A 16,525-nucleotide genomic window follows, 5' to 3' on the forward strand; every position below is an offset into this window, starting at 1 on the left:
GTGAAAGCCGATCCGGCGATCCACAGCGCAAAGTTGATGTTTTTCCTCAGCGACCAGCACGGATCAGCTCTAGGCATGATATCGTCCTCTTTTGGAAGGCCCAACAAAGTAGTTTCGCTTTCACACCGAAACACAGTGTCACACACGGCGGGCTAGAGTGAGCGGCGGTGGCCTAGAGTGAGCGGTGGCAGGGGGCTAGAGTGAGGAACGACTGGCCGGCTGAGTGAGTGGAGGCGGGTGCGCTTGAGAATGGCGTGGCCGGCGGATTCAACGAAGGAGCGTCCGGCGGGCTTGCAGCAACTACAGATCTTCTTTATGCACCAAGAGCTTGTAACACTCCAAAGAGAAAGGAAAAATTGAAATCGCATCATATGACCCCTTTAACAAGAACTAATGTAGGACGGGGCTTGATTTTTCTCTTCAGCAATTGATTAGATCACTAAAGTGGGCAACATGTATCAGTGGTTGGTGGGAAGGGGCTGAAAAGTAAGAGGGATTGGGGATGTCATCCAAAAAGAAGAGCAGAGAAAGTTATTGTATATACAAATATTACAAAGACTTCAAAAAAATAAAATAAAAATCTTTACATATTATACACCAATAAAACATTCACACTAAGAGCAGGAACAGTGTGCATTAAGAAAGAAAATGGAGCCAATTTTGACTTCATGTTGACTTTGTAGGTTTTCTTGAAGTTGTATTTATGGAGATACTGCACCTGGTTCATAGGAAGCAATCCTGAAGGACACATACATTTATGCATTTGGCACAAGCTTTTACCCAAAGCAGCTTTCTTTGCATACAATGTGCAGAAGTTTAGGGTCCTAATCCTGAAAAATGTATCATGATTTCTACAAAAATATTGAGCAGCACAACTGTTGTGTATTAGAATAATTTCATGTGAAGTCTAGAGTAATGTTCGCTTTAAATTCTGCTTTGTCATCACAGGAATGCATTAAAAAATCAAAAATGAAAAGTTATTTAAATATTTAACAATATTACTGTTTTACAGTATTTTTGATCCAATAAATGCAGCCTTTTGAGTGGTAGTGTATTTTATCAGTTCATGTATAGCCAAGAATTTGAACCCATGACCTTGGCTTGCTAGTGCTATGCTTGGCTGCTTTAGCTGCTGTTTGAGCTATTTTACTACATTATGGATTATGTTCCACCTCTCCATCCACTGATGAAGATGCCCATCCGTTCCTGTATATCAGAGTTCTCCATATGGCTCTCATTACCATGTTCAATGGTGGAATGTGTTTGAGAATTTAGGTCAAAGTGGAAGCTCTTAAAAATGAATAGAGATGGAATATAGTTGTTACTTTATTCAAGAAGAATATATATGGTTTACTTTTTAAACTAAGTTTGGGGGGAAAAAAGAGAAATAAATGTGTTTTTGTGTGGGTGCTTACCGACGCCACAGTCAGAAATTGAATGTCTAGTGTAGCATTGAGGCTTGTGGTCATGACAAGGATGTAAATACAAACAAGATATTTTGGGACCAACCAAATAAACGCTTAAGGCACATTGGAACAGAATGATAGCAAAAATAAAGAGAGGAGGAGGGACAATTTAAAACGAGATTTAAGCATAGATTTCCACATAGCTGGAATTCTTGCTTCTTGGCTCGTGGAATGTCCTGAACATCTGTCGCCATGACAGTGGAGGTCAGGGCTGAAACTCTGACCAGGGGCCAAACCAGACCCAGCCCTTCCCGTAACCAAACTCAAGTTCATGTTGGATTGTTGTGTGTGTGTTTTAAAGAGGGAAAGAGAGAGTGGCGCCTTTAAATCACCAAGGGGGACGAGAAGGCACACACCCTTGGAGCAGACAGTGATGGAATGCAACAAAAAGCCATGGCACTTCTGAGAGCAGCGATCACAGACAAACAGCGTGTGTTTGGAGTATTTCCTGTGTGTTTTGTACAGTACCGACTGTGTAAATAAGCATTTAGACAATTCAGATGGCAATACACAGAGAAATCGAAACTGCTCGGGGAATGTGTAGAATGCGTGTGGATGTGGCACTGCGTACTGAGTGTGTCCACGGTTTATATAGCTGCTTGTTTACACCCATTGATTTTTACTCAATTTTTTTCTCTGTCAGCACCATCTAACCTAAACTCTGAAATAGTCTTTATCACTCTAACTTTGTCATAGTTTCATAATATTTATCTACTTGCAGTTCTTTGAATGCATAGAGGATATAAACAGAAGTATGTGCTGAATTAGGCACTTATTCTTCTCTTTCTTTTTTTTTTTTCGTTTTCCATGGCATGCTTGGTGCAGTATTATAATGTTTGACCACCAGAAGCAGTGAAACACAGCTTGCTGTAGAATTTGGTTAGGGCAGAATGTCTTCTGAATGAGGTCATATGCCATTCAAGGGGATTTTTATTGCTTTGAATTTAGTATAATTATAAAAATTAAGACAATTTAAAAATTTAAATTAATGTGACATAAGTATTACCATCAAATCTATGAATCATTTCAAGGGTCTAACAGTGCAATGTGTGGTCAAATGTGCAAAGCTCTGGTCAAAGTGCACTTGTGGGCTGGCACAGGAAGGACCTTGTGCTAACTTGCAGAGGAAGCAGCTGCAGGGAATGTTATTTTAACAATTATCTGCTGTGTGTGTATGTATGGGATGATTTATATTTACATGCAGGTTCATGTGTACATATGTGTTTATCTAAATAACTGAGGTGCATGAAGATCATTTTCCATAACCAATACAAATTCCAAAACTGTATGATAACAATTTTGATGAAAATGTTTGTCAAGCATTCCTTTTGCTCAAGAATGTAAACTAATTTAAACTAGAGCATTGCCTATTACATGAAGGAAGTCTGACTTTGCCTGAAAGTAAAATACATTTTTTTTTTTTTTTTTTATATAGAATATTGGCTCTCCAGTCATGAATTTCTCTGCAAGTAGCAGATTTTAAATAAAAAAAAATATGACCTTGCTGCTTGTCCTACATCTGATGTGGGGATATTTGTGGGAATCTAGTGGCAGTAATGGCCTCAGCAACCTTGCTTTGCTTCACATAGTGATTTAATTCAAATTGATCTCTGTGGTTATAACAAAGAGTGCTAAAAGCTAAATCTTTAAAAGTTCTAAGTAGTATCGAATCTCATGCATCTATTTAAAAACCTATGAGTGTAGAAGCTGTGCCTCATTTGTGTATAATGGAAGGAAATGCATTGTGAAAACCAAAAAATGCATGCATTGCTTGTTCTGATAGTTCTGTGCTTGAATTTCTGAAACAGGAAATGGCAGTCCGTGCCCTAAAACAGACTGGCAGCCGTAACATTGAGGCAGCATTGGAATACATTAGCAAAATGGGTTACCTGGACCCTCACAATGAACAGATTGTACGTGTCATCAAACAGACTTCCCCAGGTGTGTTCACACTTTAGAAACGTATTACTATATTCATTTTATGAATGATGCACTGCCTTTAAAATCAAAGTGACCCTTTTTTTTATTCCTTACAGGAAAAACTGTCATGCCAAATTTAATGGACCACAGGGCGGCAATGGAGGGCACTGGGGATGGTGCAATGCCACCTTATCACCAAATGGGAACACCACTGTATGAGGGAGCTGGTTATGGGGCTGAGGGTGAGATTCCTCGTGCATACATGGGTGGACCACCTGTCATTAACTACATGCCACCACCTGCCAACACTTCACAGGGTCCTACCATGGGAAACCCAATGGGTCGTCCCGCAAGTATGGGTGCCTACTCCACAAGCATGGCTCCCCAAAATAACCCTGGGAACCCTATGTACACCCCTGGTCCAGCCCAGCAGAAAGGATACTCTGGTGGGATAGATCAGGCCATGATGGGCTACAGTGTGCCTGGACCACCCATGCAAATCCAGCCTCAGCCCTCGGGAGGTCCTGGCACTCATTATGACTACAGGCCTCATATGATAGAAGCCTCCAGCTACGGGGTAAAACGAAGTGCTTCTTTCCAAAATAAGATGACCCCACTAACATCCGAAAACTATGTTAATATGCCAGGCAAAGGAGCAATGGGCCAAAACGCTGGTGGCTATCCTCCTAACTTATATCTTCCACCACATTCGCACCCACGCCAAGCCAGTCCCACCTCACACCAGGTTCACATGATGCAGCGCTCCCCTGGTGTTGCCCCTGGAGCTATGGGTGGTGAGTTTTCTGATGTTCCTCAAGGCCTCCTCACTCCTTCCAGGGCCAGTCTGAACCTCGACCTCTATGAGCATCACTGGCCAGGAGCCCAAGGTCCTGAAGGGACTCCTCCAGCCAGGCAACCACAGGGGCCCTTTCGAGGGGAGGTACGTGTCCCTAGTAGGACCAATTCTTTTAACAACCACCAGAAGGTGACCGTGAGGCAGGCACTGCCTCCTGCAGCTAGTGTTGCTGGCAAGCAGGATGCATCTTTGGGTCTGCCTAACACAATAACTGCAGTGACCTCTCCACCAATCCAGCCACCTGTAAAGAGTATAAGGGTCATGAGGCCTGAGCCAAAAACAGCAGTGGGACCATGTCATCCAGGCTGGCTGAGTGCCCAAGCCCAGGAAGCACCAGAATCTCATGGATACATGCCAGATGACACTTTTACCTTGGAGCCCAATCAAGAACACCGCTGTCCACCTCCACCCTACCCCAAAACACTGCTCCTGCCTGGATCTGGACCTGGAACTGAGCCTGCATCCCTGGAGACTGGAGCCATGGGTGGACTTCAAGATGTCAATGCTACAAGTAGAACTGTCCAGAGTGCCTCAGCAGGAAAGCAAGAGGAACCTGCCTCCAAAGACAAAGTGAAGACAGGCAAAGGAGAGAAGGCCTTGAAGGATAAGAAGCAGATTCAAACTTCACCTGTGCCTGTGCGTAAGAATGCCCGTGATGAAGAGAAGCGGGAGTCGCGCATTAAGAGTTACTCTCCCTTTGCCTTTAAGTTCTACATGGAGCAGCATGTGGAGAATGTGATGAAGACCTATCAGCAGAAACTCAACCGCAGGATGCAGCTGGAGCAAGAAATGTCTAAGGTAACAAGTGATAGAACATTGCTAGAACCAAAAAATACACTGTTCAACGATTGGCATTTCAGACAATTGTTGCGTTAATTATTTTTTATTGAGTGTTCAAAATCGAGTCTAAACGTTATTATTAAATCAAGCCACCCTCTTTTATCTCTTCCACTCCTCCAGGCTGGCCTTTCAGAGGCAGAGCAGGAACAGATGAGAAAGATGCTTTACCAGAAGGAATCCAATTACAACCGACTACGACGTGCCAAGATGGACAAATCGATGTTTGTCAAAATCAAGACACTCGGCATTGGGGCCTTTGGTGAGGTGTGTCTTACACGCAAAGTGGACACGGGGGCTCTGTATGCCATGAAGACTCTACGAAAGAAAGATGTTCTGAACCGAAACCAAGTAGCCCATGTGAAAGCAGAACGAGACATCTTGGCAGAGGCTGACAATGAGTGGGTAGTCAGGTTGTACTACTCATTTCAGGACAGAGACAGCCTGTACTTTGTCATGGATTACATTCCTGGAGGAGATATGATGAGCTTGCTGATCCGTATGGGGGTTTTTCCAGAGCCCTTAGCCAGGTTCTATGTGGCAGAACTAACGCTGGCCATAGAAAGTGTGCATAAGATGGGCTTCATCCACAGAGATATCAAGCCGGACAACATCCTCATTGACCTGGACGGACACATCAAACTGACTGATTTTGGTCTGTGTACTGGGTTCCGTTGGACTCACAACTCAAAGTATTACCAAAAAGGTAAGAGACATGAAGAAAAGGCGTTACTCATAGCTTCAAACTGTTTGAAAGTGACCTAAATACTGTTGCAGTGTTTATCAAATCAAACTAATTGGTTGTCTTTACTTTTTCTCTCTGCCCTGCTTGAAAAGGGAACCATATCCGGCAAGATAGTATGGAGCCGAGTGACTTTTGGGATGATGTGTCTAACTGCCGTTGTGGTGATCGGCTGATGACTTTGGAACAGCGGGCAACTCGACAACACCAGCGTTGCCTGGCACACTCTCTAGTGGGCACTCCTAACTACATCGCCCCTGAGGTGCTTCTGCGCAAAGGTATGACCTTGCACAAAACCACCCTGGAAGTACAAGGTATTCACTAGGAAGTGCCAGTGTTCATAGATCTCTTCTCCTGTTAAGTGTAATACTTTTTGATGCGCAGGATACACACAGCTGTGTGACTGGTGGAGTGTTGGAGTAATCCTGTTTGAGATGCTGGTTGGCCAGCCACCCTTTCTTGCTCCAACCCCAACGGAGACACAGCTTAAGGTATGAGCTCTGTATGCATTTCTTAGGTTTCTTTTCTTATAGGGTTGATGTAAACTAGTGTGTCCAATCCTGCTCCTGAAAGGCCAATGTCCTGCAAAGTTTAGTTCTAACCTGCCCTAACACACTTAGCTGAAAGTTTCTAGTAATCCTGAAGACCTTGATTAGTTGGTTTATGTGTTTAATTAGGGTTGGAGCTAAACTCTGCAGGATAGTGGCCCTCCAGGAGAAAGATTGGACACCCCTGATGTAAGCAGACAAGACATGTTGTCTTTGGTGGAGTTATAACTGTTTGGGTTTTATGGAATTGTGACAATAGGGAAGAGGCACTGCTATAACGTTGATGTCACCTCCACAGGTTCCTTTGCTTATATGGTTGAAGTGGACAGGTTGTCTTTGGTGAAGTTATACATGTTTGGGATATATGGAATTGAGAAAATAGGAATAACGTTGTTGTCATCACCTCCACAGGTCATAAACTGGGAGAATACTCTGCAGGTGCCTCCACAAGTAAAACTGAGCCCAGAGGCAGTTGACATCATTGGTCGACTCTGCTGCTCAGCTGAAGAGCGTCTAGGAGGCAACGGGGCTGGAGAGATAAAAGCTCACCCATTCTTTGCCGAGATGGATTTCTCCAGCAATCTTCGCACACAACCTGCTCCATACAGACCGAAGATTGCCCACCCCATGGATACATCCAACTTTGACCCTGTGGAAGAGGAGGGGGGTCCAGGGGCCTGGAGTGACAGTGGAGACAGCACCCGCACTTGGGACACCCTCTGTTCTCCTCACGGCAAACACCCTGAGCATGCCTTCTACGAGTTCACCTTCCGAAGGTTTTTTGATGATAATGGCTGCCCATTCCGTTATCCCAAGCCCCCCGAGGCAGCGCAAGACCTGCCCAGCAGTAGTGGGGCTGATACGCTGAAACCTGAGCTGGAGGAGGAAGAGATTCATGAGGAGGAAGAGCAAGGGGAAGGGTGTGAGCCGGTTTATGTGTGAGAATGTTGGATCGGGTGTTCATGCTGCTCTGCCTTTTGCCATAGAGGGCCTCGCCAGTCATGCTGCTCTGCCTTTACCCATAGAGGACCTTGCCAGTTAACACGCTGCATCTCCTACACTTCCTTTTAACCCTACTTTTTCTTCAAGGTGTTTTTGTACCGGTTAAATGCATGGAAGAACATCAGAAATGGAGTGCAGGAAGTTCCATGTGAAAAGTTTTTATTCCTCCAAAAGCATTATGCGGCATCTTTTGCCTGTTAAAAAATGTCTGAAGCTCTGTCCTGGGACCAAGGAAATACACAAGATACGCAGCTTAGTTCATGGGGACGTTGGTGTGACTGATAAACTTGGCTACTCTGCTATGAGAGAACAAAAACAGTTGTGTGGAGCTGCTGCTCTGTGGCTTGTCAGTCAAACCACTCTACTCTTATGGTTATTGTGGTCTGTTTCAACTGTGCCCCATTCCTTTATTCCACTGGGGGAAAATATCCCAGTCTTACATCATTTTAACACTTCCTTCACCTCTCTCAGCCTGGTGATGCTAACACAGCCATTCCAAACACCGGAGGTCATGGTGAAGGATCAGAAGAGAGCTGGGCTTGGGATGGTGGCTCTATGGTCAGGTTGCGATTAGGAGATGTGCGAAGGGCGGAGAGAAACATCACCATTCTCCTCCATAGTGCAATCCCACAAAAATATAAATGCATATACATGCAACATGCTGTCAGTCACAACTGTGGAGGTTTGCTTTTTCTTTTATTTAATTTTTATAAAACCAAACTTACTTTTATAGTAAAATTCAGAAACATGCTCTCAGAGCTGTACTTTCTGAAGTATGGAAACCAGATTTGCAGATTTCCTATCATACGATCCCAGTCATTTTCACTTAATTTTGTCTAAAACGGGTGTTGAACTCAATTCCTGGAGGGCCAGAACCCTGCAGAGTTTTGTTCCAACCCTGCTCCAACACACATACCTTGTAGTTTTCAAATAAGCCTGAAGGACTTGATTAGTTTTATCAGGTGCGTTTAATTAGAGTTGAATCTAAACTCTAAAGGGTTTCGGCCCTCCAGGAAATGAGTTTCACACTCCTGGTCTAAAACAAAAAATATGTTTTAGAAGATTTTGTGGCGCCACCAAGTGGTTCAAAGTGACACTGTAAACAGTCATGCGGCTTCTTTTAAAGATTTAAACTTCTACATTATGAACTGACAGTATTAGTTTACTTGTTCATGCAAAGTCTGTCTAAAAGATCATCCAGTATTTTGCAGTTAATACACTAATCACAGCCTTTTTGTAAATATTATACAGTTGTCTTTCATATTATGTTTCATGCCTTATTAGGTCAAAAGGTGCTGTCAGACATGACACAATATTGAGACAAAATGTTTTACGTACACCCAGCACTTCAAGTACATGGGATCTTAAAACTCCCATTATTGTTAAAGGTTTCATATAAACATCTTTTAAATGTTTAAACAACCCATTACTTGAGAGGTAAATTCTGAGGTCATACATAATGTGTGGTAATAATATCACAAAAAATATGGACAATTAAGACTCTTAAGAGAAAATTAGAAAGGCGTAAACATGCGTTTCTTTGCTTGCCAGTAATATGCATGGTAACATTCATTCAAACTAAATACCACACAAAACATTGCAATATTGACATTTTAATTTTGCGTAAGTGTGTTCATTTAGTTGCCGAAGTATTGTTTTATTCAATTGATAACAAATATTTATCTTACCTGGCTTGATTTCGTTTGTTTAAAGGCTTACTAAACCTGTTCCCAATAATTGCGTTACATTCATCTGCTGCTTTAAGTGTATCTGTGCATCACACATTGTTTTTAGAGGTGTGCTGCAGACATGCAACAGGCCACCCAGAACAAATCTGCAACATAATGGTTTTCAACTGAAGTTTAACTGAACCAAATTACAAGAGCTGGGTCTCCAGCTATTTCCTTTATTTGTTATGCAGAATGTTGTATAACTCATTGTATAACTCTGTCTGCTTTATCCTCTTCCTGTTTCCCAGAATATCTTGATTGCATTTAGTTTCATAAGAAGATCTTAAAAGTCAGACGGGTGGTTTTTGTTGTGTGTGTGTGTGTGTGTTCATTCTCATCCAGATCCACTGGAAATTATCTTGTCTGTCACCATCAGTGAACTTTGAAGCAGATATATTAAAACAAGTGCAAAAATGTTTTGTCATCGAGGCTGCTGCACCATTTTAATGTGATCACACAGCACAGTATTATAACAAGACAGTCTATGACTGAAATGTAAAGAATACTCTGAAGCAGAAACCTTTAAGAAATGGTGAAAAAGTGGCAAAAGGAAAGACAAATGTATCTGATGGTATGACTATGTGCAATACAGAAAATACATTATATAGTTTTCTAAATACATCAAATAGCCTTTATAACTTTAAAACTGAATTATGCTATCTAAAAGTTTATATTATATTGATTTATATATTTTCAGTGTAGTTATATGACCCAATGCTGCTTATTGTTATTAATATCACACTATAAAGTATCATTATCATCATACTTTCATTTATACTTTCTCTGTCTTTTTGTATAAAGTGTGGTTTTGATTGTCAGTGTGATTGATCTGGTTTAAGACGAACTGTGTGGGTGTGTGTACCACGTGCTGATCAGTATTTCAGGAAGCTGGAAAAGGCCTTCACTTCTTGCTCTCAGGCCGGTCCTGAGTGGAAGAGAGAGGCTGTTTTTTGGTGGGATAGCTTGAGAAAGACAAAAAATAAGCAAGAATGAATGAGTGTCATTGAGACTCTGAAGGAGATGTATATGGATGTCATAGCAGGATGAATATGGAAACGCATTGTATGCATTTGATCAGTGATAAGGATCGTTTTGAATTAATGCGATAAGTCCATTTAATATTGTCTTTCTGAGATCTAATCATTTGTAGTGATAATGTGTCACTGCACAAAATGTTCTTTTTATGAATTATTATCTCAAGCTGACTGACAATCATGTGATTACATGCTTGCAGTCAATATTGTCAAACAACCTGTACAACCGCTGACTGGAAGAGCTTTTAAAAAAAAAAAGTCGATGATGATCAATTTATATTTTAGATATTGTATCAGAACGATCACTCCTAAAAGTTAAGTGAACCCTTAACAAATAATGCAAATGTGTATACCAACTCAAATTGGTATCATGCCTTTGGTCCAATCAAACAACTTGATTGAGCTCCATGAAGTGTGAAAGCAAGTCTGGCAGATGTTTTGCTACCCCATATTCGCAAAGAATGGACCACTCAGTGAAAAAGCATGTGCTTTCTATGAATCTCTCACGGAGTCAGGTTTAGGTTTTGAATGTAATGCATGTGTTGTGCTTAGGATGGATTCTGTGTTTTACTTTTGAAAATGTTGACTGACAATCTTTGACTATTTAGAACTGTGTGATGATGGGACTTTTTCCTGTAGTGTATGTTTTTGTATTTTAATGGATGAATGGTTTGGGACTTTTTGACGTTTGTAATCTTTTAACTGTATTATATAATACTGTTACTATTGAACATATATTTATACAGATATACATATTTTTTGTATCCTTTTATTCTTATTTTTCTCTTTTCTGAGCTAACTTTTGAACCCCCTTGTCTACAGTATTACAGACAGTATGCATTTGGATTTATATCTAATTTTTTACATGTATGTACGAATTGAGAATGTTTAAGAAATGCTTTCGCTGTCCTCATGTGTAAATGTATATGTCTAAATTAAATTAAATAAATCATCCTCTTGTTTTGAGTATTGTTGAATGAGTGATGGTGGTGTGTGTGCATGTCTGTAGAGGTGTCTGGGCCACACCCTAGATATTTTTAGCTGATGTAACACATCAGAGCATGAATGCTTTATTCATTTATTGTCATTAATTCTTACCAATAACTTTGTCACCAACATGTACTTTTATAAGTTTGAAGGCAGTCAAATTACAGTCTTGAATATGTTCAGAATTAAATTTTTTGCATGGCTGATTTAAAGTCACATGGCCAGAGCTTTTTTATTCTAGTTTGCCCATCTCAAAGATGAGGTCTATGTCAAAAATATGTCAAAATATAGATACTTGGTGCATATAACAATTGAAATGGTCTATTATTAATGTATTATTAAGATTGTGATAATTAGTTATTTGAGAGAGAGCAATGATTACAAGAATGTGAATATGTCTGGTCACAATTGTGATTAGTATGAAAACAGATACCCTTTTTAATAATAAAACTGCATATTTAAAGGTATTGTTACATTCAAGTGCAAATAAATGATGCCTTATCATTCCCTATCCACAACTGCATAATACAAAAAAAATACACATTTCTTTTATAATCAGTTTTAACGTTGTAATTCTCTGCCAGTTAAAGTTGTGACTGAATTTTCGGTACTTCAACAACTTTTCAAAATCTTGTGTAGTGGTTTAATTGAACTGTCCAAGGGTGGGGTGGGAATCCGTGTATCATTCGATCATTCGTTTTTTGATTTAATATTGAAAGTAGATTTAGAACAACATTAAGATGAATATTCACTCTAGTTCACACAGTTTCAATAAATTGTGATGGGTTAAATAAACTCAATAAGCAGACAGACGCGACTACAGTCAAGCGCAGACCAGCTCTGTCATTTATAGTCGTATGGTAAAATGTATATTTTTAATTGTGTAACGTTATGTTCAAAATAACTACAAAATGTCATGCCTTTGAAAAATAAAGAGAACAACAGAATGCGCTGCTTTAGCGTGTCTCGGTCTTCTGGTGCATGCCACAAACATGAACCACAGGGAATACTAGTCGTTTAAAAGGCTTCATTTAGATTATTTGACGTTAAATGCATCATATAAGTCACTTTGGAATAAATCACAGTAGGCCTATGTATCATGATAAAAAAAGCGACTTTACAGTCTGGAAATGCTTTTGGCTATAGCAAATTATTTATGGGACCCCCTATCACAGAAGAAAGACCTGTCTAGACTCTGCCCCTGTACGAGTTGTGTCGAGCTATTCATTAGTCTGTTTGATGAGAAAAATATGAAATTGATAAAATGGGTTATTAATTCGTACAACTGCAGCAGTGGAGGACTATTATTCTGCTGCGTGATACTGCAGAAGTACTGATGAAGGCACGGCTTCATCTTCGGCTGACCAATCAGCAGAAAGGGGCGTTTAATTCCCGCCCACGTGTAGAAATCGAATATTCAAGCTGTTTATTCATTTTTCCACCATGAACGAAAAACGAAAATTTAAGCTGAATTCTCGTTTTTCGTCTTTTGGAAAAAAACAAAAAAACGAAAAAGGAGCCGTTTTCTCATTTTTCTACTTTCAATATTAAATAAAAAAACGAATGATCGAATGATACACGGATTGGTGGGGGGTAATAAATTGGTTATTGAGTTAGATCAGTTTCATACATGGGCTACTATTAAGATAAACACTAGCAGAAATTGACAGTGCTGTCTAAAAGTTTGTGTGTCCACATCAAATGCAGTCCTTAAAATGAAAACAAGCATATGAATTCATTCAAAAACTAAAAGTCAGATTTCACCTTACAACATGAGCAAAAGGTATCTTTTTCCATGTATTACATAACCTTTAAGGGGGCATCAGAGCTGTCTGTCAAAGTGCCCCTGAACGCACTGGTCCGAAGTGCCGCTTAATCCCACAATGCCGTGCATGGCGCGTCACTGAAGGACGACCATGATGGCGGCGGTCGGTGCACCAGAAGTGATTTCACAGCTGGAAAGCGCTGCCAAAGTTTTAATGGTGAGCATTTCACCGCCGTGTTCACATCTCTGTCAGTGTGCTGTTAGCTCTGTGTGTGTGTGTGTGTGTGTGTGTGTGTGTGTGTGTGTGTGTGTGTGTGTGGGGTTCACAGCTGGAAAGCGCTGCCAAAGTTTTAATGGTGAGCATTTCGCCGCCGTTTTCACATCTCGGTCAGTGTGCTGTTAGCTCGGTGTGGAGGGTTCACTCTGAGGGAGTCTTGCGGCTCGTGGTTTAGCGGGGAAAGTCTCGATAAACGCGGAGCGGTGCGTGGCGCAGTGCTCGACTCACTCCATCCCGCAAAAGCCCAGCGCAGCCACCATCACCTTCATCATCATCTTCATCACCTCCGCTTAATAGCACCACTCCGGTAACACAGTCAGTGTTTATAATGATCGCTGTGAGTGCAGGTGTCGTCTCAGAGGCCTAGTTTGATCCTCCAGCCTTGTAAAAGCGCGCAGGATGAGTTGAAGTGTATCTGCTGGAGTTTCTCCATCAGCTGCTGTAGTTACACACGCTGTTGATTCAGCCGCATGTTTGCTCAAGCACATGTTTAGCAAGATTTAAGGAGACCAGAGACAAAAGATAAACTTTTAGCTTTTTATTTATCTCATAATAACACCCAATCCTTCATTTTCTGCTATTGTAAGAGTTGACTAGCTGTATAGTGGGCTAGCTGAAAGTTGAGAGCAGGACATGTGCAATTAGATGATGGCCTGTGCCATTCCCTAGTATTGTCTCCAAACCTGCCTACCTGTCTAGACAGCATTTCTGGGCACCATATGGACAGAATAATATGAAGTGAATGATGTATGTGGTTGTGCAAAGTTACTGCAATGGTAAAATCTCATGGCATTTTCCACTCAAGTTTTTCCATTTGTAGCTTAAAGAGTAAAAATGTCCTTCTTGATTTTCAACTTGGTGTTTTTATTTGGTGAATCAGCTTGCCTCTAATAGTCTGTGAAGCTTTTAGTCCAGTGTTTTCATCTTAATTTCACAAATAAAAACATTTAGTGGTATTGCAGGTATTGTTTTAGCTGATTTTAGTGGTATTTAATAGCTGATACTGATGTTTATAGAGAAGTGTGGCTAATTTAATCACATTAAATAGGAAATGCATTATTCATTGACGAGGCTGTGGGTGAATTTTGAAAATGACACCAGGAACAGCTTTCACTTGTGTTAATTGACTGCGGATAGTTAGCAGCCATTGGCAATAATCTCAAACTGTTGTCTTCCTAAAAAATAGTTTTCATACTGCTTCAGTATGTTAATACTAGAGGTCTCTGTATACACTATCATATTTACACTAGATCGGTAAGATTTCTTAAATGTATTTGAAAGAAGTCTTTTATGCCCACCAAGGCTGCATTTATTTGATCATAAATAAAGTAAAAACAGTAATATTGTGAAATATTATTACAATTTAAAATAACCGTTTTACTGTGTAATTTATTCCTGTGATGGCAAAGCTGAATTTTCAGCATCATTACTCCAGTCTTCAGTGTCACATGATCTTTCAGAAATCATTCTAATATGCTGATTTGCTGCTCAAGAAACAGTTCTTATTATTTATTATCAATGATGAAAACAGTTGTGCTGATTAATATTTTTGTGGAAACTGTGCTACTTTTTCAAACAATGTTTTAATTAAGTTTAACTGAAAATAGATACAGTAGTGAAATAGAAACGTTACTGTCAATTTTGATTTTTAATGGTAGTGTGTCAATATATATTGATGATCATTTGATATAACTGGAAGGATCACGTGTTTTATAGTATGAATAGATACCCTCTGTTTTGGATTGGGATTATAAGCAGCTTGGTGTGTAACAGTTTGGTTTACTGTCATGATATTTTTTTCATAAAATCACTCAATTTTACATGATATATTTTTAACAATTTGGCTTTCTTTATATTAAATCTAAAAAGGCGGTAAATAATTTACAGACCTATTTATTATGAGTGGCCCGGTATATGTTTTTTTAAACCTCTTGATAGTTCTCTCCAATCATCTTTTCTGAAGCCTGACAAGACCTCCGCTGAGTAGATGAGTAGTTATGAAGTCAGAAAATTTTTGTCATTGATATTTTTCAGCGAGCAGAAAGGTCAAGCTCCAACAGTAGAGATCAGGTATTGATTTGTTGTTGTGGATCTCCATGTATGGAAAAAGTGACATTCATATAAACATGTTATTTGCAAAATATCAAATAAAAATCATGAATATTTCTCCATCTTCATGATCAGATACTTTTGCTGCATATATTCTTTAAGGGTTCCATCAATAGCTCTTCCTGATAATACTGAACATCATTACGTAATTAATTGACCTTGTGTTGATATCACTGGGTGACGTTAAATAATATAAAGCACACATGTGCCTGTAAGTGCTTTTAGGGATGACTGTGCTGTTGTCTTTTGTCTACCAGGGGTCAAACCACCTTTAAAAAAGTACCTTCAGTATCTGTGTGAAGCGGAATGTGTTAAAACCCTAAATTAAATGCAGAAGAGAATGTTATCTGAAAAACAAACATACCATTGTGTTTGGACCAGTCGGTCACAGCATCGCCACAGGGATATCTGACCATGACTTTTGCGTCAGCTTGGTTAAAAGTGAATGTCATACATACTCATAAACTAAATGAAATGAGTAGATTAGCTTGTTACTGTACAACTTAGTATCCAATTGCAGAGTCGCAGCCCTGATGAATGGAGAAGCGCGACAAAAAGCTGCGAGGTGCAATGGTCAAAGATGTCCATCTAGCGCATATTTACATAGAATAACTAATTAAAAAGCAGTGGAGCTTTGTAAACAGCTCAGAGTAATCATGTCATCTCCATAAAACGATATGATTGCCAGAACAAATTTACCGGGATTTTTGAAAAGGTCCTGCTCACCCATGTTCTATTAATGGTAACTTACCGGTAATTTACCAGTAAAGACTGTATGTGTGAAAGGGGCTAAACTCTTCCTCTGCATATGCCGTGAATTTGAATTGCTTAACGTTCATCTGGAAAAACTGTGTGCATTATCTCACTAGATTTGTAACGTAAATCATTTATAAACCTTTGCCAACACAGGAGAATACATCAACCTATGTCTAAATATGCCATGTATTGTACATCACGATTTCAAAATAAAAGTTTCTGAGTTTGCATGTGGCCAGATATTAAAATTAAATGGATTTAAACATCGTTTAGTCACGCTGTAAAGTGTAACATCACCAGGTATTTGTTATAATGCATAATGTACTTAAGTTGGTTATGTTCATATTATGTGTATAGGCATATTACATTATGAATTTTAACAGTGTTGTTCAATACAATCATGTAATTTCTTGGTTTTGATATATTTTTTGAGTCAATTATTATTGCCTCATCGTTAGTTTATATATAAATAGTCATACTAAAGCCTGGTTTTCAC

General features: G+C 39.8%; 2 protein-coding genes across 3 annotated transcripts in view; both read left to right on the plus strand.

Moving 5' to 3' along the window:
- The window catches only part of LOC107658249 (serine/threonine-protein kinase LATS2-like), a 17,433-nt gene extending 10,093 nt beyond the window's left edge, over positions 1 to 7,340 (plus strand). For both annotated transcript variants that reach the window (XM_016446718.1, XM_016446719.1), the window contains exons 4-9: positions 3,275 to 3,407; positions 3,503 to 5,040; positions 5,203 to 5,785; positions 5,917 to 6,099; positions 6,206 to 6,312; positions 6,781 to 7,340. In XM_016446718.1, the coding sequence (XP_016302204.1) occupies positions 3,275 to 3,407; positions 3,503 to 5,040; positions 5,203 to 5,785; positions 5,917 to 6,099; positions 6,206 to 6,312; positions 6,781 to 7,311 (3,075 nt within the window). In that variant the 3' untranslated portion in view covers positions 7,312 to 7,340. The remainder of the gene's footprint in view (positions 1 to 3,274; positions 3,408 to 3,502; positions 5,041 to 5,202; positions 5,786 to 5,916; positions 6,100 to 6,205; positions 6,313 to 6,780) is intronic.
- Positions 7,341 to 12,713: 5,373 nt separating this feature from the next.
- Positions 12,714 to 16,525, plus strand: part of LOC107658250 (exportin-4-like) — a 50,871-nt gene continuing 47,059 nt past the window's right edge. The window contains exon 1 of the mRNA XM_016446720.1: positions 12,714 to 13,104. Coding sequence (XP_016302206.1) covers positions 13,039 to 13,104 — 66 coding nt within the window. The 5' untranslated portion in view covers positions 12,714 to 13,038. The remainder of the gene's footprint in view (positions 13,105 to 16,525) is intronic.

The sequence above is a fragment of the Sinocyclocheilus anshuiensis genome, unplaced genomic scaffold (genome assembly GCF_001515605.1).
Source record: "Sinocyclocheilus anshuiensis isolate Anshui unplaced genomic scaffold, SAMN03320099.WGS_v1.1 scaffold263, whole genome shotgun sequence".
Taxonomy (NCBI): Eukaryota; Metazoa; Chordata; class Actinopteri; order Cypriniformes; family Cyprinidae; genus Sinocyclocheilus; species Sinocyclocheilus anshuiensis.